The 23498-nt window shown below is 34.3% G+C and overlaps 2 protein-coding genes across 5 annotated transcripts; one reads left to right on the forward strand and one right to left on the reverse strand.

The window, feature by feature from the left end:
- Nucleotides 1-1242: 1242 nt before the first annotated feature.
- LOC107626156 (uncharacterized) lies at nt 1243-5829 on the reverse strand. Of its 4 annotated transcripts, none has more exons than XM_088504113.1 (6): nt 5462-5829; nt 5218-5245; nt 4125-4176; nt 2550-2717; nt 2036-2114; nt 1243-1543 (listed from the first exon to the last, which is right to left on the reverse strand). In XM_088504113.1, the coding sequence occupies exons 4-6, from the start codon at nt 2555-2557 to the stop codon at nt 1394-1396; spliced, it is 237 nt and encodes a 78-aa protein (XP_088360239.1). In that variant the 5' UTR covers nt 2558-2717; nt 4125-4176; nt 5218-5245; nt 5462-5829; the 3' UTR covers nt 1243-1393. The 4 variants fall into 4 exon arrangements, with proteins under 4 accessions (XP_088360239.1, XP_088360238.1, XP_088360237.1 ...); XM_088504112.1 differs by having other exon boundaries at nt 5218-5346; XM_088504111.1 differs by lacking the exon at nt 5218-5245.
- Nucleotides 5830-10246: 4417 nt separating this feature from the next.
- Nucleotides 10247-11471, forward strand: LOC110269081 (uncharacterized). Its single transcript, XM_021116490.2, has one exon. It carries the CDS (start codon nt 10249-10251, stop codon nt 11281-11283), a length of 1035 nt encoding a protein of 344 aa, XP_020972149.2. The 5' UTR covers nt 10247-10248; the 3' UTR covers nt 11284-11471.
- The last annotated feature ends 12027 nt before the right edge of the window (nt 11472-23498 follow it).

Consider the following 23498-nt stretch of genomic DNA (forward strand, 5'->3'; position numbering starts at 1 on the left):
TAATAACCAAAGTTACTTTACTCCATAGTTTGATTATACAGTCTCTTCTAGTTTAGGTGTCATTGATGATATATTAATGAAGCCTTTTTGGCTGAGTGTTTTGGTTTGCTCCTATAGAGAATCCCTTGGAATTGAAAAAAGGCAAACAACTAGAAAGAAAGTATCCAAACTTGGGAATCTATCATTACAAAAAAGAATTTTGGTGGTTGATGCTAATGCAGTGAACAGAAAAGTTGCAGAAGGTGTTTTACAGAAATATAGGGCAACAGTTACTTGTGTCGAGGGTGGTAGGGCTGCTCTACAGATGCTGAAGAAGGTTGATAGCTTCTCAAGATGAATTACTAAAGAACTTGCAGAGATGGATGATCTGCATCTGCAGTCTTCTCTTGGTATTTCATGAAGCATAGGTCAGTGTGGGCATGTAATAGATGATACATCATTGAACCTGTCCTTATTCCAAGACGCAGCCCTTTAAAAGATTGAAGTAAAACATACTCTATAGAATGAGCAAAGAAGATAAATTCATTTTTGTTTATAGAACCAAGGGAAATGTCATCCTGTAAATTTTCTCGTTTAGACCTTTTTAGTACTTGGCTACATTCTTTCATGCAATTTTTCCCAATAACAAGATGGGAGGGAGGCATCGTTTTATTCTCCAATTGACAGCTTTTTTGCCATTATAATTGAAGATCAAGTTTTGTAAGATATAACCGTGGATCTTGTAGTATAATTCACCCATGGAAGTAACATGCTCCTTTTTAAATATTATATTTTATCCAAAATTATTTAAAAAATTAAATGGATTGCTTACATAAATGTCAACAGAAATTAAATACTCAGGTAGTTATTAGCTATCAAATAAGTATCGATCGTTCTTCATTGCCATTATCGCTGAAACTGGCGACATCTCACCCCAAAAAGATAAATCTACATCTCATAATTTTTTGTTGATAAATAATTCACAAATGAATCCTCTAAAGTGACATGATATATGTATAATAATTAATAAGAGAATTTATATTTCCTAAATACATCCGTATTTTTGCTTGTTGCCCTCAGATGTTGAGATCAAGAGTGAGTAAAGATTTTCCAAAACCTTTACACTTCAAAATTACAAACCACCACTTTATTATACAACCAATTCCTCTCTATTACACTATTAATAAAATGTCGAGCTAACAAAAGTTAAACTGAACAGGTGCAAATGCCTCTTTAATAATGTAAATCTAGGGCAATGAAATAGCACAATGTCCTAAATTGACATTTATTCACATTATAACAGTAACAGTTAAGTTATTAAGGTATTAAATTTTACAATTCTGATCTACAATACAAGCATCCTGAAAACAAGGAGGCTAGATCATCCAACAAGAACTTAAGAGGGGAAAATAATTCAGAATAAGAAGGAAGAGCAGATCAAATCCACCTGACAATATCCAACATTAGAATCGCATAAAGAATAAACAACAAGAACACGTCTAAGAGCAGCATGTCCCTCGAGAGTGTCCAACCATGGATGGCCAGGAAAAGTCTGTGGCAGATCCTGTACACATGCATGAAGAATTATTAGAGAAAGGGAGATAGAATCAGCAATTTTAACATGCATAAATTAAAAATTCCAATTGTTCTGAACTAATATCAATTACAATAACCATTTGAATGGTCGCATTAAACACCCTAACTTCCCTTTAGACCTTTACAAAATGTAAGACCCTACGCAAAGCTGATACATATTATTCAAACTGTACTGAATATCACACAAATTCCCCTCTTTTCCTGCTCAGCATATACTCACAGCTGCATTTTGAAAGAGTTCTGGAAACTGCTTGATTGGATTATACTTACTTTGTATGTTCTAATTACAATAGAGTTTGTATCATTTTTCTACTCATATTTATCTATATAGCTAGGAACATTATCTTTATCTATAAAATTGATATATATGCATAATAAAGAAATAATTAATAGTCTACTCTCAGTTTCCAAAATATCAGAATATCCATGAAAGTGCAATTTTAATGTACACAATATTAACCTGCTGATAAGAAAGCGGGAGTGTATCACTGCTCCACTCAAAAGAAATAGCCAGGAATAATAAGGTGTAAATCTTGCACCTGAGATGAACATTGAACAAGAAAAACAAATTACCATACAATGAAAAATATTGGGCTGTGCCAAACTCCCAATTCAAATGACCTTTATTGCCAAAGAACGATAATATTATTATTAACCATCTTGAGATGTTTTACTAGATATTCTCAAAACATCATGACAACTGTCTTTACAACTATAGATGCTACTGCTAGAAAGGAACTTCAGGAAGTCAGTAAAAACTAAAAATACATAACTAATAAACTAACATGTCTGCTACGAAATTCCATGACAAATATTTACTTCAATGAGAAGGAGTCATTGCAAAATCAAGACAAGATCTCTAGCCTGCAGGAACATTTAAAAAAAAGGCCTTGATAATCTAATGCCAACAGTTACCAGGAAGCAAACATTGGATACCAGAAAAGTTGTATATAGTAAGTAAAAGAGAACAATACCTGTTCATTATAGAGCTAACAAACGGTAATGTTAAATTGGTACTGAGAAGTGGCAGTTGAATCTGAATTGGCTAAATCAAACAGCTCCTCAAATCAACAAGAGAGAGTTTGCTATATGAGTTTTCACCGGTGATCAAATTGTTATGAAATATGTGTATTGTGACATTCCTGAAAATGAGGGCATATTAGAGAAAGGCACTTGTCTAAATTAGTGAACAGTACCAAGGAAAAAAACCACTAACACAGGACAGATGAACATAAAATCGCACAATAATCTTTCACTTACTTTTTACCCCAGAATATTAACATGGTAATAAATTTCAAGAAACCTAAGGTAAACTAATGGATCTTGTTGCTTAATTAGGCCATTATTTTATTATGATTCATGCATTACATACTTCCTTCTTCTATTGTTACTTAACCGAGTCAACCAAGTGCAAAACTATTTTTGTGAAATAAGAAAATTTGTACATATTATAAGTGCACTGATATCACCAACTACCTTGTGACAGGAAGTCATCCCTGTAAAGAATATATGTAAGCATAAAAATATAACAGAAAGAAAGGTGAGCCTGGCGGGAGGAAGTGAAAAATAAGATCGTCCCACTGGTTCAACTGAAAATTAATTATAAACTAAATTCAGGGTAGTTCTTTGAAGATGTAGATGTCATGCAGCATTCAGAACATCGGATATTTAACAATATGGACACTTTGAGGTTTATAGCTTATTCATTAAAATCACCAATTCAACCTTGAAAAGCTAGTTCCGTTAACTATGCAATTATCATTGGATCTAATTAGAATCATAGTGCATGTTTGTCTTGGCATTGAAAAAGTAGCCCAGTTAATGAATTGAAGCATGCAAACCAAGTCTCAATTCATTTCAAATATGCTCAATAAAATTGAGCTGAGCTATGTCCCAACTCCCAAAGCCCAAACATGATTTTAGCCTCAACTTGTGTTAGTAACGTAATATAGTTTGTGTTTAAAGTAATGAGCTAATGATACATCCTCTAAGTCATACTAATCCAAATTGCAACTGGTATAATAACAAGTTTGAAAAAAGCACCGAGGAAACTATCCCTTTTCTCAAAAAGCACTAAAACCAGATATTAGAAGTTTTATTATATATGCAAATAAAAGTATAGAAATAATTATATTTTTGTAAAATTTTAAGAAAAATACTTCCTAAACAATTTAAATGAGCATCGCCATGCATAATAAACATGCCTAGATGGAGGCAACAGGAATATATTTTTGTAAAATTTGTTCACAAAAGACTTCCCAAATAATCAAAATCTGCATTTCAATTAGCTACATCTTCCGTATACTATGACAAATGCTACTGGCATGCTTGTTATGAGCTGTAAGTGAGTGAAAGACCAGTTGATACAGTGAAAGTGTGAATCGAAGCAAATTTCTAGTTTGTAACAAAATCAAGTACTATCCAACCTAAAAGTCAAATCACTGACAATTGTTGAACTAATCACAAACTAGGAAGACCTAAATATAACTGGACAATTCAAAGAAGGAATGAACAACTGATCTATTATAAAAAATTATCAATTAAGTTACCTAGCTTGTTCTGGGCAATGAACTGGCATCTCTCTCCCCACTTTACCCAAACCTAGAAGCATTCAATTTATTTTACATGAACAAAGTGTTGGATTAACAACTAAATAAACAATGATATTGATGGAATCATCAAAGAAACCACACCTTTAAGAAAATAGATAATGAGATATATGGAAAGATACATATATGAATGGTTCATGCAACAGATGAATTTGAGCAACATAAGACATAGCATACTAAGATATCTAGGACCTAAGAGGTAAACTATAAATTTAACCATGAAAACCAATCCTTTAATTTCATTGTTATAAATTATCTTTGCAATTAAAAAGGCAAATTCAGCCTGTGCATCTGCTTTCCACCAACTTTAAAAAGGGAGATATCCATACAAGTTCTCAGTGAGCATGAAACAATAATGACATGTATCCTAGGAATTACATCAAATAAATAAGTAAGTTTTGACTTTAACGGAATTACTTTGTTACCTTGATTTCTGACTGAATAAATTAAATTTTTGGCAAAAAAAAAAGAGAAATAATGCATTATAAAAGAAACCTTAATTTAAAACAGTATATTTCATCTCCAAGGAAATTTTTATTTCTTTCATTGTGGTTCATACAGGACAGTTTCATCAATCAGTTAATATCTTATCTGATTCATATAAGAATTTATTGAGCTGACAACAAGCAAAACCTGTGTTTATAAAATGACCGGGTCATATTCCAATGACAGTCAAGAAATCAGATATCAAAGTATTAAAAAAAAAAAAAAACAGGACCTGCTTGAACAGATGCACTTACAGTGTAGTTCAAAAAAATATGCACTTTGGAATACTTTTCAATAGAATTGCTAAAATAAGAACATAGACAATAATTAACAACTGATAAATGCTAAAATAAGAACATAGACAATAATTACGAAAGAGTTTTGTATCATTTTTCTACTCATATTTATCTATATAACTAGGAACATTATCTTTATCTATAAAATTGATATATATGCATAATAAAGAAATAATTAATAGTCTACTCTCATAGTTTCCAAAATATCAGAATATCCATGAAAGTGCAATTTTAATGTACACAATATTAACCTGCTGATAAGAAAGCGGGCGTGTATCACTGCTCCACTCAAAAGAAATAGTCAGGAATAATAAGGTGTAAATCTTGCACCTGAGATGAACATTGAACAAGAAAAACAAAGATCCGAATGACTGGGATTTCTTCAATCCCAACCCAGCCACGTGCATGTCCACACACATAAGATCATCTCAAAATACAAGGAGAAGGAAAATTTGGAAAAGACAGAACAGGGGAAGCGACGATGCAGGGACTCACCAACGGACTACGGTCTACGACGACTCGGCGACGGCGAGGTCCCGAAACCAGAAGACGACGAGCGACGGCGACCCGACGAGTTGCTTCTGTGGCCGGCGACGAGGATCCCAGGGAAGGCCGCGACACGTGGAGACGCCGGCGAGCGTGACTGAGACGAGATTCGAGTGAGACTGAAAGAGACTGTGGTGGGCTAGTGTGAGAGAGAAGAGAGAGTTTCAGAATTGAGAGACAGACGTTCTTTGAGAGAGATGTAAGAAAATCCAGGGAAGATGAAGAACACTAAACAATACTTCAGAATTTTTTTTGTTCTTTAGATTTTTTTTTTTTTGTGTATGAATGAACATCAGAAATTAGAGTTTATGGAAGAGTACAAGCATCATTGACTGTACATGAATAATCAATCAGATGTTATTTTATTTTTAAATTATTTAAATTTATAAATATAAGTTAGTTTAATTTTAATATTTGATTAATTTAAAGAGATACATTTTATCCAACATTACAAAAAGATATTTATGTCTTTTTATAGAATTAAATAAAAAAATGTTTTTTATTTGTATTTAATTAAAAAGATATTATAGTAAAAATGATAATATAATATATATTTTTAAACAAAAAATTAAATGTTGATGTAGAAAATAAATTTTATATTTCTAATTATTATTTGTTTATATTTTAAACGTATCGGTACGTATAAATTTATTATCATATTAAAACAGCTTAGGAATATTTTTGAATTACAACGTATGTTCCTTCCCTCTACTCTAAATAGTTTTTGGAATCCCCCATCTATTGGTATTTTTAAGATTAATTGTGATGCTAGTTATTTTGGTTTGGGTGATAGTGTTGGTTTTGCTTGTGTTATTAGAGATTGTAATGGGAGCTGGCAAAGGGGGTGTTTGGGAATGATTGAGAGTAATAGTATTCTTTAAGGAGAATTGTTTGGCTTGGGATGTGGGTCAACGAGATGTTATTTGTGAGACGGATTGTGTGGAAGCATTTAATCTTGTTACTCAAGATGGTTTTGGGTTTATTGATCCATTGGTGCTCAAAATAAGATATATCATGCATTGGAATTGGCGTGTTGACTTTCGTTTGATTATGAGAGATGCAAACACGGTGGCAGATACTATGGCAAAGACGGCGATGAAGTTACAACTTTCGCATGTGGAGCTTCTTTCACCTTGGGAGGAATTTAAGAGTAGTCTTAAACAGGACTGCCCCTCTATTTAAGCAGTTCCTTGTTTTTTTTTGTTTTGTTTTTCTTTGTTTAATTTATTTCAGTCACCAAAAAAATATTAAAACAAACATTTTCTGACAATAAGTAAAATAGGTGTTGGACACATTTTTTACATATCTATAATATTATAATACACTTTAAATATCAATCTTAAATCAAAACATCATCTTTATCCTCATATTAAAAATAATTTTTGAGCAAAGGCTAATAACTCGGTTTTAAAAATCTATCTACTTAATATACTAAAATTGGGTTTTCCCCCAACTACTAAAGGTGACGTGTCGATCTCTCATGCCTCCGTTTTCCCTCCAAAACGAATAAATTTTTTTTTCTATTCTAAATTATTTTATTGTAATTATATTATAATTAATACTAAATGAATAATATATAATTATACTAATTTAGCAACATATCTTTATTATAATTATATCAAATCAATATTTAATGCACTATAAAACTACTTATCAATTATCAATTAAAAATACTTTTAATAATTTTAATGATAATAATAATATTAATAATAGTAATAATAATAATAATAAATCTTTGTTATCCAATTCACGTATATCAAATAATTTTTTTAAATTATTTTATAAAAAATATCCTTAATATAATTATTTTGTATTTAATATTTAATAAATAATATATAATTATATTAATTTAGAAACATATTTTCATTATAATTGTATCAAATCAAAATTTAATGTACTATTAAACTACTTATCAATTATCAATTAAAAATATTTTTATTCATTTTAATGATAATAATAATATCAATAATAGTAATACTAATAATAAAAGATCTTTGTTACCCGTGATATGATGAAATTAATATATAATTATACTAATTTAAGAATATATATTCATTATAATTGTATCAAATCAATATTTAATGCATTGTTAAAAAATTATCTTAATAATAGGTAATTTACATATTTATTTTTGTTTTACTAAAATTTATATATAGTGTTTTCCTGTGGTACATGAATCTAAATTTGTGAGTGAATTCATAATTTTATATTTAGTATTTTTTTTACTACTTCATAGAATAAGAATGTATTCTTCGTTTTTTATTGAAGTTGATCCTTTTAAGGTACAATTTATAATTTTTTATAATATTTTTCATATACTCATTCTATTATATTATTCTTTTGATAATTTTTAATTTGTTGTTACTCTAAGTTATTCTTATCGTCTAATGTTCCAGTTCGATTGTCTTTTGCCACAATCATTTACAATGCATCACATCCATGAAATACCTCATCGAGTTGTCCTCACTGATTCGGGTTCCAACTACATGGATGTAAGCGTTCAAAGAAGAGGCAATAGTCTCTACTTTATCGAATGATGGTTGGATCTACTCACCTATTATGACCAACCTAATGGAATGTGATTAAAGTTAGATTTCTTAGGAGGAGCTCGATTTTTGATTGAGGAATAGCATCTACGGAACTTTATAGGGCAAGTTCAAGTTCCATTCCCTCCATGCTTTTTATGTTTGCCTGAAAATCTTCGAAGTGGAGCACATAATGAAATTGAATTCCCTTAGTTTCAGTTCAGTTTTGCTAAATTCGTGACAAATTCAGATATGCAGTTTCAACGATTGGTAATTGTTACGGTGGGTAACCGGAGATTGATGGGCTGGATGGAGTTGGTTGGCCCAAATGTGTGAAGGAGGAGGATTCCGAAAGGATCTGCAACTCGGGAGGCTCCGTCCGACTTGTTTGTGTGAGGAGATGGGGGTGGTACCTGCAAAGACACTCCGATGCCTAAGTCAGCAAGGGTGTAAGCAGGTCTAGAGAGTATTGGGCTTAGAGATACCTGAGGGGTGTCAATGTATTTATAGTGGTGAACTAATAACCACCGTTGGAGTAGTGCCATATTTTTAAGGTGTTAACCGTCCCATTATCTTAGGGAGGTTAAGATATGGCTCGTGGAAGTGGTTAGAGAGATTCTAGGGGTAGTTACTCATTTAAATGAGTGTTTATCCGCCAGCTAATCTCGTGCCCAACTTCTTTAGAACAGGTCGTGGTGAGTACCGACTTCATAGGATGAAGATTGGTACTGGTGAGACCCAACCCTTTGGATTAGGTCCTTTGCTTGATCCTGGGCCTTTATTATTGGGCCAGGGTATGAACAGTGCCCCTACTCGTGCCCAATTTTTTCAAGATTTGGGTTCGAGTATTCTGCTCGGGGTCGTAGCCGACTTGTTGGAGGACCGACGTGATTTTCTGAAACCGATGTGACTTTCCGTGTCCTTTTGGTTCTGACAGTTACGTCTAATCAAGCGTCGTGTCCGTTAGGGATGTGCGTAGGTCTTGGTAACGGTGCATTCTCATTAATGACTGCCCCGCTTTTACCATTATACCCCTTAGCATGTTTATAAATACTTTCCCTCTCTTTCATTTTTTCGTTTCTGCAATTTTTCAAATTTCTTCTTTCTTCGTTCGTGCTGCGTTCTTGTGTTTGGAGACTTCTGCTTCTTCCAACCTTCACTTTTTGGCTAAAGGTTAGCTTTTCTTCTTTCATGACATGCTTTGTGTTTTGCAAGCTTTTATTTTATAGGTAGATAGTTTGGTTTGTAGATTTTGGTTCCGTATCTCCTCCCTTTAGAGACCGTGTTTTTTATTTTCCTTTTCTTTTTCTTTTGTAGGTTTTTGTCACCCTTTATAAGAAAAAGAAATGGCTTCCGTAGATGTTCTTTCTCAATGGGTTGATGTCACGGTCCTAGGGGAGGAACCCTTGGTCGATGCTGAGTTTATTACTCATCTTCGTACTCACCACAGGATTTGTACTTCTGAGGAGGACGAGCCAAAGTATGAGTTGGTAGTCCCGGGTCCAGAAGACCGGGTTTGTCTTGGGAGGGCCAATGAGGCGGCCCTTCATTTTTTCTTTATGTATGAATGTATGATCACCCGTCTGGGTGTTTTTCTTCCTTTTTCGCATTTTGAGATGTCTGTTTTGCACCACTGTCGAGTTGCCCCTACCCAACTTCACCCCAATTCTTGGGGTTTTCTGAAAATTTACCAATTTATTAGTCACGCTTTGGACTTTCCGACCTCTTTGAGGATTTTCTTCTATCTTTTCCACATGACTAAGCCCTTTAGTGGGCTAAATAACAAGCAGCAATGGGTGTCTTTCCGAGCCATACAAGGTCGGAGAATTTTCACCCTTTTTGACGAATCCTTCCACGACTTCAAAAATTATTTTTTCAAAGTGCAAGCTGTAGAGGGTCACCACCCCTTTTTCTTGGATGAGAATTTTTCCCCTCGTTTTCCCCTCTATTGGTTGGAGGCCTCCCCCTGTGAGAAGTACGGTCTGGATGACCTGGATGAGGTGGAGGCGGCCATTGTGGGGTTTTTCCGAGAAGTGTGGGGGAGGGCCCCATACTTGGATACCAGGAAATTCCTCCAGGGATCGCCGAACTTTGTTCGGTCGCAGCTAGGTAGTTTTTATATATGTATATACATTTCTTATTTTCAACTTGTATCTGCTAACTTTGAGGTTTGCCGACTTGTAATTTTTGCTAATTGTTTCTTTTGCAGATATGGCAAGGAAGAATGCTCAAGAATCTTACCAGAGAGTTCAGGAGGCTAAAGCAAAGTCCCGGGCCAGGGCTGGTGGTGCCAGGGCAATCATCTCTCCTCCTCCTCCTCCTCCTCCTCCTCCTCAGAACGTGGGGACTCCCTCTCAGCCCATTGTGATTTCTTCTTCAGCCTTATCTCGGCCGCTCCCCTCCGCCCGACTTCTTTCTGAGCCAAAGACGAAGAAGCGCAAGACTTTAGAGTCTGGCTCTTCTTTTGATGGTGGGGTTAAGGCGGATGCTCTTGCATTCGTCCGAAAGAACATCTATCCTCATATAAGTATGAATGATGTTTCTGTTCAAAACCACCTCACCACTCTGGCTGAGGAGAGTTTTAGGGCGGCAGGTGTTTGTGGCAAGCTTTTGGATATTTTTGAGAAGACTTCTCTCAGCTCTTTGGGGTTAACCTCGAAGGTTGAGGAGCTGGAGGGGAGGCTTCTTTCTTATCAGGAGCATGAGAGGGAGTTGAAGGAGGAGGTCGCCAAGCTGAGGGCGGAGAGAGATAGCCTTCGGGAGAAGGAGAGTAAGTTGCGAGCCCAATGCAACATGGAGGCGAGTTTGAGGAAGACAGCACAGGAGAGTTATCAGAGTTTATTTCAAGATCTTGTGTCTGTGAAGAAGGATTTGCTGAACTCTCGAAATGCGTATGCCGAGTTGGAGGACTCTGTCGCTGATGGTGCCGAGGAGGCTTGGAGGATTTTCAAGGAGCAGGTCGGAGTTATTGTTCCTGACTTGGATCTTTCTCCTTTAGATCCAGACAAGGTCGTCATTGACGGTGCTATTGTGGATCCTCCTGCCCCCGTGATCGTTTCCGAGTCAGAATTTAAGACTCGGGGGCAGAGGATTATTGAGTCCCCTCCTCGTTCCAAGGACGCTTCGAGTTCTTCTGTTGTTCCTCCGATTTCCTCTTCATCTCCCGTGGTTGCCTCTCTTCCTGATCCTGGTGGCGCTCTTCCTGACTCTGGTGGTGGTGATCCGTCTACTCCTCTGCAGAAATAACTTTTTTATGGCTATATGGGGGCTCGGCCTGTGAGTCTCCCCTTTTTTAAACTCTTTGCTTGTTGGTGGTGTTTGGACAATTTCTTTTGGCCTTTTAAGGCCGTAAACAAAATATTTTATAAGTACCCTTTTTAATAAGGGTTTTAACTTAACAAAATAAATACCCTTTTTTGGATAAGGGTTTAAGTTACCTTATGCGTGTATGCTTTTCTGATTTTGATTTTTCGAAGTCTCCTTGATCTTTTTTCTGAAAACCTTTCCCTTTGGCTTGTCTGTTTTTCTGAGCCTTTTTGTTTAAGGACTTTTTTGACAGCCTTTAATCTCTTTTTCTGTTATCCCTTATACTCAACTTTGTTTTATTGAGTTCTTATGACTTAGGTTTTTTTTGCGATTCGTTTTCTTTTGTACTCGATTTTTTCCTTTCGACTTATGAGTCGGGATGTTTCCGAGTTTTTACGATCAACTTCTATAACCTCATTACATCGACTTGTACCTCGTCGTTTTATCCTGACGACCATCTAGGTTGGTTCATGGGATTTTCACGTTTTGTCGAGCTTAAGTCGGCGCGTTTCGTAGGAAGACTTAAAATAGAAAGGAGTTTATAAGAGATATGAAAAAAAGATATTTATTGATTAGGGAGGTACCTTCTTGCTACTAAGGGTTTTTAATAGCCTTTTTTCCCTTAGCCTCTACCATGATGCCTCGTTAAAAACCCTTCTCCAGAAAAAACCCTTTGATTTTGGGAAAAAATCATGAAGTTGGGAAAAGAGTACACCAGGGAGTAGAGTTCGCTTTTAACTGTAGTACCTTTTCATATTACAAGCATGCCACGACCTTGGGAATTCAGTGTCGTTCAGGTCGGTTACTTTATAATAACCTTTTTCCTAAAACTTCATTAACTTTGTATGGTCCTTTCCAATTAGCAGCAAATTTTTCTTCCCTTGATTTGTTGACTCCAATGTCGTTTCTGATTAAGACCAAGTCATTCGGGGCAAATGTTCTTCGAATGACTTTTTGTTGTACCTTGTAGTCATCCTTTGCTTCAATACTGCTTCTCTTATCTGGGCATATTCTCGGACTTCGGGGAGCAAGTCGAGCTCCTCTTTGTGCCCCTGTATGTTTCCGATCTCGTCATGGAGAATTACCCTTGGGCTTTGTTCATTGATTTCTATTGGTATCATTGCTTCTACGCCACAGACTAGTCGGAAGGGCGTTTCTCCAGTGGCGGATTGGGGCGTTGTCCTGTAAGCCCATAGCACTTGGGGGAGCTCTTCAGCCCAAGCTCCTTTTGCTTCTTGTAATCTTTTCTTTAGCCCTGCCAGTATGACTTTGTTGGCTGCCTCGGCTTGCCCATTGGCTTGCGGGTGCTCCACCGAGGTGAACTGGTGTTTGATTTTCATACTGGCTACTAAGCTTCTGAAGGTAGAATCGGTGAATTGGGTTCCATTATCTGTAGTAATGGAATAGGGTATCCCATATCTTGTGATGATATTTTTGTAGAGGAACTTCCGACTTCTTTGAGCGGTGATGGTGGCCAATGGTTCTGCTTCTATCCACTTTGTGAAGTAATCTATTCCCACGATCAGGTATTTGACTTGTCCTGGCGCTTGGGGAAAAGGACCTAACAAATCCATTCCCCATTGTGCAAAGGGCCATGGAGAAGTGATACTAATGAGCTCTTCTGGTGGAGCCACATGGAAATTTGCATGCATCTGACATGGTTGACACTTCTTCACAAATTCTGTGGCATCTTTCTGCAAGGTCGGCCAGTAGAATCCAGCTCGGATTACTTTCCTGGCTAGTGACCTTGCTCCGAGATGGTTTCCGCAGATCCCACTATGCACTTCCTCCAATACCTCGGCAGTTCTTGAGGTCGGTACACACTTTAATAATGGTGTTGATATCCCCCTTCTGTAGAGAATATTTCTTACCAAGGTGTAGTGTTGTGCTTCCCTTCGGATCTTTTTAGCCTCTTTCTCTTCTTTAGGGAGGATGTCGAATTTCATGTATTCGACCAAGGGGTTCATCCATCCGAGGTTTAAACCGATTACCTCAAGTACTTCTTATTTGTCTTCTATTTTTACTACCGAGGGTTCCTGGAGGGTTTCTTGGATCAGGCTTCTGTTGTTCCCTCCTGGCTTGGTACTTGCTAACTTGGATAGGGCGTCCGCTCTGCTGTTCAGATCCCGAGTTATATGTTTAACCTCGGTTTCTGCAAAGCGCCCAAGGTGCTCCAGAGTTTTCTCCAAGTACCTCTTCATATTTGGGTCCTTTGCCAGATACTCTCCGCTTATCTGGGAGGTTACTACTTGTGAGTCGTTGTATATCATCACCTTTGTAGCACCGACTTCTTCTGCCAGCTTTAATCCAACAATCAAGGCTTCATATTCTGCCTGGTTGTTTGAAGCTGGAAATTCAAATTTTAGGAAAACCTCTATCTGGGTTCCTCTTTCATCTACCAATTGTTATTATTGTAAATTCTTTCAGTTTTCGAATTTCTGCGATTACACGGACTATACCTGTTTGCACTAATACCTCGACGATTCCCGCTCGTTAATATATAAAGCCCAATAAGCATATCTTGAGTCTGTACGGAAATAGGATCTCAATATTATGCCTGCGTCGCTTCCTGTTTTGTTGGAGGATCCGTCTACATAGAGTCCCCATGTAGTTGGTTTTTCCTCCTGATCCCCTGCGTATTCTGCAACGAAGTCGGCGAGGCATTGGGCTTTGATCGCCGTCCGAGTTTCATATCTTAAGTCGAACTCGGAGAGCTCTATTGCCCATTGAACCATTCTCCCTGCAACATCCGTCTTTTGGAGGATTTGCTTCATGGGTTGGTTCGTACGGACTCTTATTGTGTGAGCCTGAAAGTAATGTCGTAGCCTTCGTGAGGCTATTACTAAGGAGTAGGCAAACTTCTCTAGTTTGTGGTATCTTAGCTCAGGGCCTTGTAGAACTTTACTGATGAAATAAACTGGATGTTATCCGACCTCATCTTCTCTTATCAGGGCTGATGAGACAGCCTTGTCTGCTACGGATAAGTACAGTACGAGGTCTTTCCCAAGTACTAGTCGGGTCAGAATAGGAGGTTGGCTTAAAAACTTTTTGAACTCCTGGAACGCCTCCTCGCATTCAGGAGTCTATTCGAACTGGCATCCCTTTCTTAATAAGGAGAACAGTGGAAGGGATTTTAGTGTCGATCCTGCCAAAAATCTGGAGAGGGCTGCAAGTCGGCCATTCAGCTGCTGGACTTCTCTCAAACAAGTCGGGCTTTTCATTTCTAGGATGGCTCTACACTTATCGGGATTGGCTTCGGTCCCTCTTTGTGTTAGCATAAATCCTAGAAATTTCCCTGCCTCCACCGCGAAGGCGCACTTTGCGGGATTTAGCCTCACCCCGTGCAGCCTTATGGTGTCAAAGACTTGTGAGAGGTCTGACAAGAGGTCGACTTCTTTCTTGGTCTTTACCAGCATGTCGTCGATGTATACTACAATTAGACTCCCAAGGTGAGAGGAAAACACTTTATTCATCAACCTTTGATATGTGGCTCCTGCATTCTTTAATCCGAATGGCATGACCACGTAGCAGAAATTAGCTCTGGGTGTGATGAATGATGTCTTCTCCTGGTCTGGCTCATAGATTGGAATTTGATTATATCCCGAGTAGGCGTCCATAAATGATAAGTATTGATACCCCGAGCTGGAATCCACTAGGGTATCAATACTTGGCAGTGGATAAGGGTCCTTGGGACATGCCTTATTTAAGTCGGTATAGTCGACACACATTCTCCATTTGCCATTCTGTTTTTTGACTAGTACTACATTGGCTAGCCATGTTGGGTACTTGACTTCTCTGATGAAGCCAGCTTCCAGGAGCACCTGCACTTGTTCTTCTACTATTAGGGCTCGTTCTGGGCCAAGCTTGCGTCTTCTTTGTTGTATAGGTCGGGATCCCGGATAAACCGAGAGCTTGTGGGACATGAGCTCGGGGTTTATCCCAGACATGTCAGAGCCCTTCCAGGCGAAGAGGTCGGAGTTATCTCTTAGGAGCTTAGTCAATCCTTGTTTTAGAGTTTTCCCTAGGTTGGCTCCTATATGAGTATTTTTCCCTTCCTCTTTTCCGACCTGTATCTCCTCGGTTTTTTCTCCCGGTTGTGGTCGCAGCTCTTCTCTGGCCCTTGCACCGCCGAGCTCTATTGTGTGAACTTCTCTGCCCTTTCCTCTCAGATTTAGGCTTTCATTGTAGCATTTCCTTGCCAACTTTTGGTCTCCCCTTACCGTTGCTATCCCCGCTGAAGTCGGGAATTTCATGCAAAGGTGGGGAGTGGATACCACTGCTCCGAGTCGATTAAGGGTAGCTCTGCCGATTAAAGTGTTGTATGCTGACCCCACATCAATGACTATGAAGTCTATTCTCAGAGTCTTTGATTTTTCTCCTTTTCCAAAGGTGGTGTGGAGGGGCAAAAATCCCAGTGGTTTTATTGGCGTGTCACCTAATCCATACAAGGTGTCGGGGTAGGCTCTTAATTCTTTCTCATCCAACCCTAGTTTGTCGAAAGCGGGCTTAAAAAGGATGTCCGCCGAGCTTCCTTGGTCTACTAGGGTTCTGTGGAGATGGGCATTCGCCAGGATCATAGTTATTACTACTGGATCATCGTGTCCAGGGATTATTCCTTGCCCATCTTCTTTTGTGAATGAAATGGTAGGGAGGTCGGATGACTCTTCTCCGACCTGGTAGACTCTTTTGAGATGTCTTTTGCGAGAGGATTTGGTGAGTCCCCCTCCCGCGAACCCTCCTGAGATCATATGGATATGTCTCTCTGGAGTCTGCGGCGGTGGATCTCTTCTATCCATATCGTCTCGCTTTCTCTTTCCATGACCGTCCGACCTTTCTGTGAGATATCTATCAAGCCGACCTTCTCTAGCCAGCTTTTCTATCACATTTTTAAGGTCGTAACAGTCGTTTGTGGAGTGACCATATATTTTATGATACTCACAGTAATCGCTGCGGCTCCCCCCTTTTTTATTTTTAATGGGTCTAGGGGGTGGCAGTCTTTCAGTGTTACAAATCTCTCTGTATACATCCACTATAGAAACTTTCAGGGGAGTATAAGAGTGATATTTTCTTGGTCTCTCGAGACCGAGTTCTTCCTTTTTCTTGGTTTCCCTTTCCCTCTCTTTTGTTGAGGGAGGGGGCCCAGGTCGCCAACTCAGGTCTCTCAACTTAGCGTTTTCCTCCATATTGATGTACTTTTCAGCTCTTTCCTGTACATCACTTAGAGAAACGGGGTGTCTTTTAGATATGGATTGTGAGAAGGGACCTTCTCTGAGTCCATTGACTAACCCCATTATGACTGCCTCTGTGGGCAGGTCTTGAATCTCTAAACATGCTTTATTGAACCTTTCCATATAGGCTCGTAAGGATTCTCCGACCTCCTGTTTTATTCCCAGGAGGCTCGGTGCATGTTTCACTTTGTCTTTCTGGATAGAGACCTCATCAAAAACTTCCTTGAGAGGTCTTCAAAGCTAGTAACCGACCTCGGGGGGAGGCTATAGAACCATTTCATCGCTGCTTTCGACAGAGTGGTCGGGAAGGCTTTGCATCGCGTAGCGTCCGAAGCATCAGCTAGGTACATCCGACTTTTGAAGTTGCTCAGGTGATGCTTTGGATCCGTGGTTCCGTCATAGAGGTCCATATCAGGGCTTTTGAAGTTCCTCGGAACTTTTGCCCTAATTATGTCCTCGCTGAAAGGATCCTCCCCACCTAAGGGCGGCTCTTCTTGTTCGTCACGGGAGTTGCGACCTTTGAGGGAGGATTCTAACTTTAAGAGTTTTCTTTCTAACTCTTTTCGTCGTTCTATCTCCTCTTTTAGGTTCTTTTCAGTTTCCTTTTGTCGCTCCCGTTCTTGTTCTAATTGTTCCAGGCGACTGTGGACTAATCCCATGAGTTTAGTTACAGGGATGGTCCCTCTTTCTCTGATTCGCGCCCTTCTGAAGAGTTTACCTTCGGGTTTTTTACTCCGGAGGTACCTTCCCTGTGTTGATTATCAATTTCCTGGTGGAGGGTGAAGTCCGCATCGTTATTGCCTGTGTCCATATTCTCTTGCTCAGAATCTGTCTCCACATGGCCCTCTTCGTGGGATCTGTCCGCCATCAGTGGTTGATCTCTCGGGTCCCCGGCAATGGCGCCAATGTTACGGTGGGTAACCGGAGATTGATGGACTGGATGGAGTTGGTTGGCCCAAATGTGTGAAGGAGGAGGATTCCGAAAGGATCTGCAACTCGGGAGGCTCCGTCCGACTTGTTTGTGTGAGGAGATGGGGGTGGTACCTGCAAAGACACTCCGATGCCTAAGTCAGCAAGGGTGTAAGCAGGTCTAGAGAGTATTGGGCTTAGAGATACCTGAGGGGTGTCAGTGTATTTATAGTGGTGAACCAATAACCACCGTTGGAGTAGTGCCATATTTTTAGGGTGTTAACCGTCCCATTATCTTAGGGAGGTTAAGATATGGCTCGTGGAAGTGGTTAGAGAGATTCTAGGGGTAGTTACTCATTTAAATGAGTGTTTATCCGCCAGCTAATCTCGTGGCCGACTTCTTTAGAACAGATCGTGGTGAGTACCGACTTCATAGGATGAAGATTGGTACTGGTGAGACCCAACCCTTTGGATTAGGTCCTTTGCTTGATCCTGGGCCTTTATTATTAGGCCAGAGTATGAATAGTAATATATTTAAATTTTCTTAGTTTAAGCTGTTCATTATTAGAATAATTTTTTAACATATTTTGATTTTTTTCAGAAATTACCAGCTTTCTTTTGCATGCATGCAATGCCATTGAGGGGAATAAGAGTTAGTTTGGTTTCTCGGTGTGGCAATTCTATACCTTGCCGCATTGCATGGATAGCGGATGATGAAGCTTATCTAACAAGAGGATGGTCTGATTTTGCACGAATTCTAAATATTGAAACTTACGATGTTATTTCAGTTGGTTGTCGTTACAAGAATGATTCTATACTATACGTGACTAAGGACCAGAATAGGTTCAATATTGTTTAGGTAATTTGGTTTTACTATTAGTATTTGATTAAATTATAATTATAGAATTTTAAATTATTGCCTCAATTTATATATTACGATTATTTTTTGTGGATGTGCTATTTTTAAATAATTTAATAAGATGAAGTAGTGTCAGATATTATTAAGTTTATTTTTATCCTTTATTTCTTTATTTGTATTTTTATTATATTAGACAAAAAATGAACCTACACATATATTAAATCGTTGACCTAAAGACAATTTATTTGCCAATAAAAACAGATTTTATTTATAATTGGAATAAAATTTATTTGCCAATAATTGGTGGATAAAATTGAAATTACACCCGTGTCATATAATTATAATTGATTAATTGGTATAAAATGAAATTATACCCGTACCATGAGTAATAATCTAAATAATTATATCTTAACAAAATATAATTTGAAATAATTTATAAACAATTATCTTAACAAAAATAATTATTTAATAATTGATTTAAAAATCAATGCAAAAAATAATTATTAATAATAGTATTATTAACTGGGTAAATAATATAATTTCAAATTATTACTTGATATATAAATAATATATGAAAATCTATTGAGTAAATCAATAATTTTGCACCTTAATAATTTGACAATTATTATTCAATTAACCAGTTAATTGAATTAGTAATAAAAATTTCTAATTTCAAATTTTGTATATTAAGTAGTTATTAAAAATTGGGTAATAACAATTTACACAAAAAAATCATTGATAAATTCAATTAATCATATAGAAGATAATATACTAACAGTTTTAGTATATTATTTATGGCAAGCGAAATTATTTCCTCAGATTTTCTATTAAAATTGAAATTAGTAATAGTTTAAAAAAAGTTTATTAATAAAATTACTAATAGTCACATTTTTATACACATGATATATGTTTTCTATATATTATTTAAAAAATATAATGAAACATGAATAATGAATGAGTATGTTATTTTTTCGACTAGCTAATTAATGCAAAATCGAGTACTCTTTTTTATTCGATTGAAGTCATATTCTGTTTGGTGAAAGTTTCAATCACCTTAATTAAATCCTGTCTTTGTGCCTTAACTTATACAGGTAGTAATATGTTACATATTATTTGGTATATCTAAGTAGTTATTTCCCATAGCGAATATGTAAAAAATCATATTAAGGTTTATTGCCAAATAATTAGTGGATGAATAATAATAGATTATATCATTTTGGGAAAGTATTTTCATTATAATTATATCAAATCAATATTTAATTATGATAAAATATCTTAATTATAATTATATCATAGAATTATAATAATTACGATATTTATGTTATATATTTTAATCATTTATGTACATAAATAAAATAGAAATAAATCAAATCAAATTATCACGACGGTAACTAATATGTTGTATATTATTACGGAAAATAATCCGTAGATAAAATTGAAATTACACCCGTGTCATATAATTATAATTGATTAATTGGTATAAAATAAAATTATACCGGTGTCATGAGTAATAATCTAAATAATTATATCTTAACAAAATATAATTTAAAATAATTTATAAACAATTACCTTAACAAAAATAATTACTTAATAATTGATTTAAAAATTAATGCAAAAAATAATTTTTAATAATAGTATTATTACCTGGGTAAATAATATAATTTCAAATTATTACTTAAAATATAAATAATATATGAAAATCTATTGAGTAAATCAATGATTTTGCACTTTAATAATTTGACAATTATTACTCAATTAACCAGTTAATTGAATTAGTAATAACAATTTTTAATTTCAAATTTTGTATATTAAGTCATTATTAAAAACTGGGTAATAACGATTTACACGGAAAAATCATTGATAAATTCAATTAACCATAAAGAAGATAATATACTAACAGTTTTAGTATATTATTTATGGCAATAAAAATTATTTCCTCAAATTAAATTTTATATAATTATAGTAAGTTTCTATAATTAAAGTAATATAAAATTGCTTCATATATAGCAATAATATTATACATATTTATATATCTCTTCTTTTATCTCTTTTTTCAAAATATTGGTATATAATTAATGTAGAAAATATATAATATTAAACTGTTTTGTTATGCATATATATGAATTTATATAATAACCCGTATAATTTATACTTATGGCATAATACATATGTCAAAAAAAGATTCTATAATTTTTGAAAACCACTGTTTTGTTATATGAAACTGAAATTGAAATTAAATAATTTTTATTTATATAATTTTTTTCTGTTAGTATCCAGTATCTCCATTAAAATTTTATATCGTTTGTAATTAGTATATATATATATATATATATATATATATATATAAGTCGTATCATTTTATTCTCTTGACAAATAATTTTATAATTACGGTAATCATATAATTTTATATACAAACATTGATACAGTGTTGTTTCATGTATATATTTTGAGGTATCAAAGGATAGCATTGAATTGTTATTCAGTAGATTTAAATTATTTATTATATATTACAAAACTTTCTGCATTAGGATTCTCTATTAATTTGTTCTTCATTTTGAGCTGATTTTGATATTTTTTTTTACTTCACAGTAAACCAACATATAAAACTTTGTTAGTAGATTTAAGTATTACTAGATTATTTATGGTCATATTGAGTATATATGCCTGATTTATTGAAAAAAGTAGATTAAATAACTATTTTATAGTTAATACAATTAACACTATATTAAGAAAAGAAAAATAACGCATACAAGTTATTTTTTTATTAACATAATTTAAAATAAAATTTAACATAACAACTTAAAATTATAATTTCAATCTAATCACGTGCATGGCACGGGTGATTAAACTTGTTACATTTAACAAATCAATGATAGTGAACACCAAATTCATCGGCTATTAATAAAAAGAGTTTTGATAATTTGTATTCTAAAATATAAGTTAAGCATATTATAAAAAAATTGTTTTATAAAAATTATCTTTTTTTTACGTTTTAATGTATTAAATACATCAAAATTATTATAAAAATTTCTATTATTATAACACAAAATAATTAAATTCTAATAAAAATATGTATTAAAAATAAATTAAATAATATATATTTATATATAAATATTTATTTTTGGTAAGTAAATATTTAATTTTAATAGTTAATTTCAATAAATAAATATATAACATAAATACAAAAAAATAAAAAAATATTATAAAAAAATTTAATATGATTATTCAATCTAATTCATACATTAAGATGACATAATAAATTTAAAAATTAATTTTTTTATTGGTATAACAATATATGATTGATTATTTATGCAAAATTATTTTATACTAATAATGTATAAAAATTAAATTATATAAGTTTTAAATATTAAATTAATAATATATTTTTTCTTATTTTTAAAATTAGTTATTTACTTAACATTTTTCAAAACTACAGAAAAAAGATTATTATAGGTGTGTTTGATACTACATACAAATACAAAATATAAGACAAAGACGCTTTAGTACAAAAAATTGTTTGAACAAAAAAAAATATATAAATAAAATTTAAATTACTACATCAGAATTTTTTTTTTTGGTACATACTTTGATGATTATTTATTTTATTATATTATAAATGGCATGCACTAACAATATTATATGCAAGTTCTCCCATTTAAACTTTTTTGGTTATCGTCCAAAAAAGAACCTTTTTGGTTTACGTCGTGAATTCACGATGTAACGAATTCTTCAAACTTTACAATTTTTTATTCCAAAATGTAACTTTTAGAATGAGAATCGGAGTAAGTGCCTATTGGCATCATGAAAGTGTTATATTACTCTACTAATTAGAAATTCATATAAAATATTTGTTGTTTAATTAAAACAATTTTTAAATTATATTAGAATCGTTTATGCATTCTCTTAGCTTTCAATGTATACATATAGATGTCGTTTTTCAATGAATGATATTTGATCAAGGTATATCTTTTTAAATTAAACGTATAAGATTAGAATGATAAATCACATTTTCTACTAGCTATACGTAAGAAATATTGACTCTAGTATATATTATTTTTGAAATCGAGTGACTCAATGTAATTTTAAATCTCTACTTATAAAAAGTAGAGTAATTTAAAATTGCATAAATATTTTAAATTAGAATTAGTTATAGGCCGTATCCTAAGTATTTTTATATAAATCGAATTAAATTGATTTAATTTACCATGTATATATTGCATCAGTAATAAATCGAATCAACTTAATTCGATTTATTATGTTTATCCTAACCCTAACTATATAAGTAGTAAATCTTACTTTTAAGTTAATCGGTTATGTATTATTCATTAATTTTAAAACACAAATACCAATAAAAAAATTTTTTTATTTAAATTTAAATAAAATTTTAAAAAGATCAAAATAATAAGAATAAAAATCTAATTTTGGTATTTTAGTTCAAATTTTAAGAAATTTACATTTTTTTATATTTATGAATTTAAAATAAAACAATAAATTATTTCTAAAAAGTTATTAAAAATTATTATTCGACTCATTAGCATCTAAAAAATTATTATCAAGATTTTTTAACATTAAGAAGTTATAAAGTATAATACACAGGAATTAAATTTTGAATTTTTTTAGAGTTAAAAATAATAAATAATTATATAATATAAAAAGACCAACTACATTTAAACAATATATAATTTAAAAAATAATTAAAATATTATATTAATTAAATTATAATTTAATTTATGAAACTAAATATAGAACAAACGCTTTGATAACACAACACTACAAGAAATTACCGGATTAGCGACAGATTTAGCCACCAATTTGGGTGGTTTCTAATAAGAAAATAGCGACCGATTTGTGTACAGGGTCACCAAACCCTCACCAAAGAATATCGGTCGCTAAATAGCGACCAACTTTTCAATCGCTAAATCGGTCACTAATTTGTGACCAGTGTTTCGGTATCCAATTCGCAACCGTAGTTTCGGTCGCTAATTTGGGACCAACATTTCAGTCTCTAATTCAGTCGCTAAGTGTGGACCTGTCAATCAAGCATTTTAGTCTTTTTTTTTAAATTATCATTTTTACTAAATTTTTACATTTATACCATCAAATATTGAAAACCCATCAACTAAAAACCTACACTTTTAACACATAAAAGTAAATAACAC

Source organism: Arachis ipaensis, chromosome B2 (genome assembly GCF_059453495.1).
Source record: "Arachis ipaensis isolate K30076 ecotype BB chromosome B2, ASM5945349v1, whole genome shotgun sequence".
In the NCBI taxonomy this organism is placed as follows: Eukaryota; Viridiplantae; Streptophyta; class Magnoliopsida; order Fabales; family Fabaceae; genus Arachis; species Arachis ipaensis.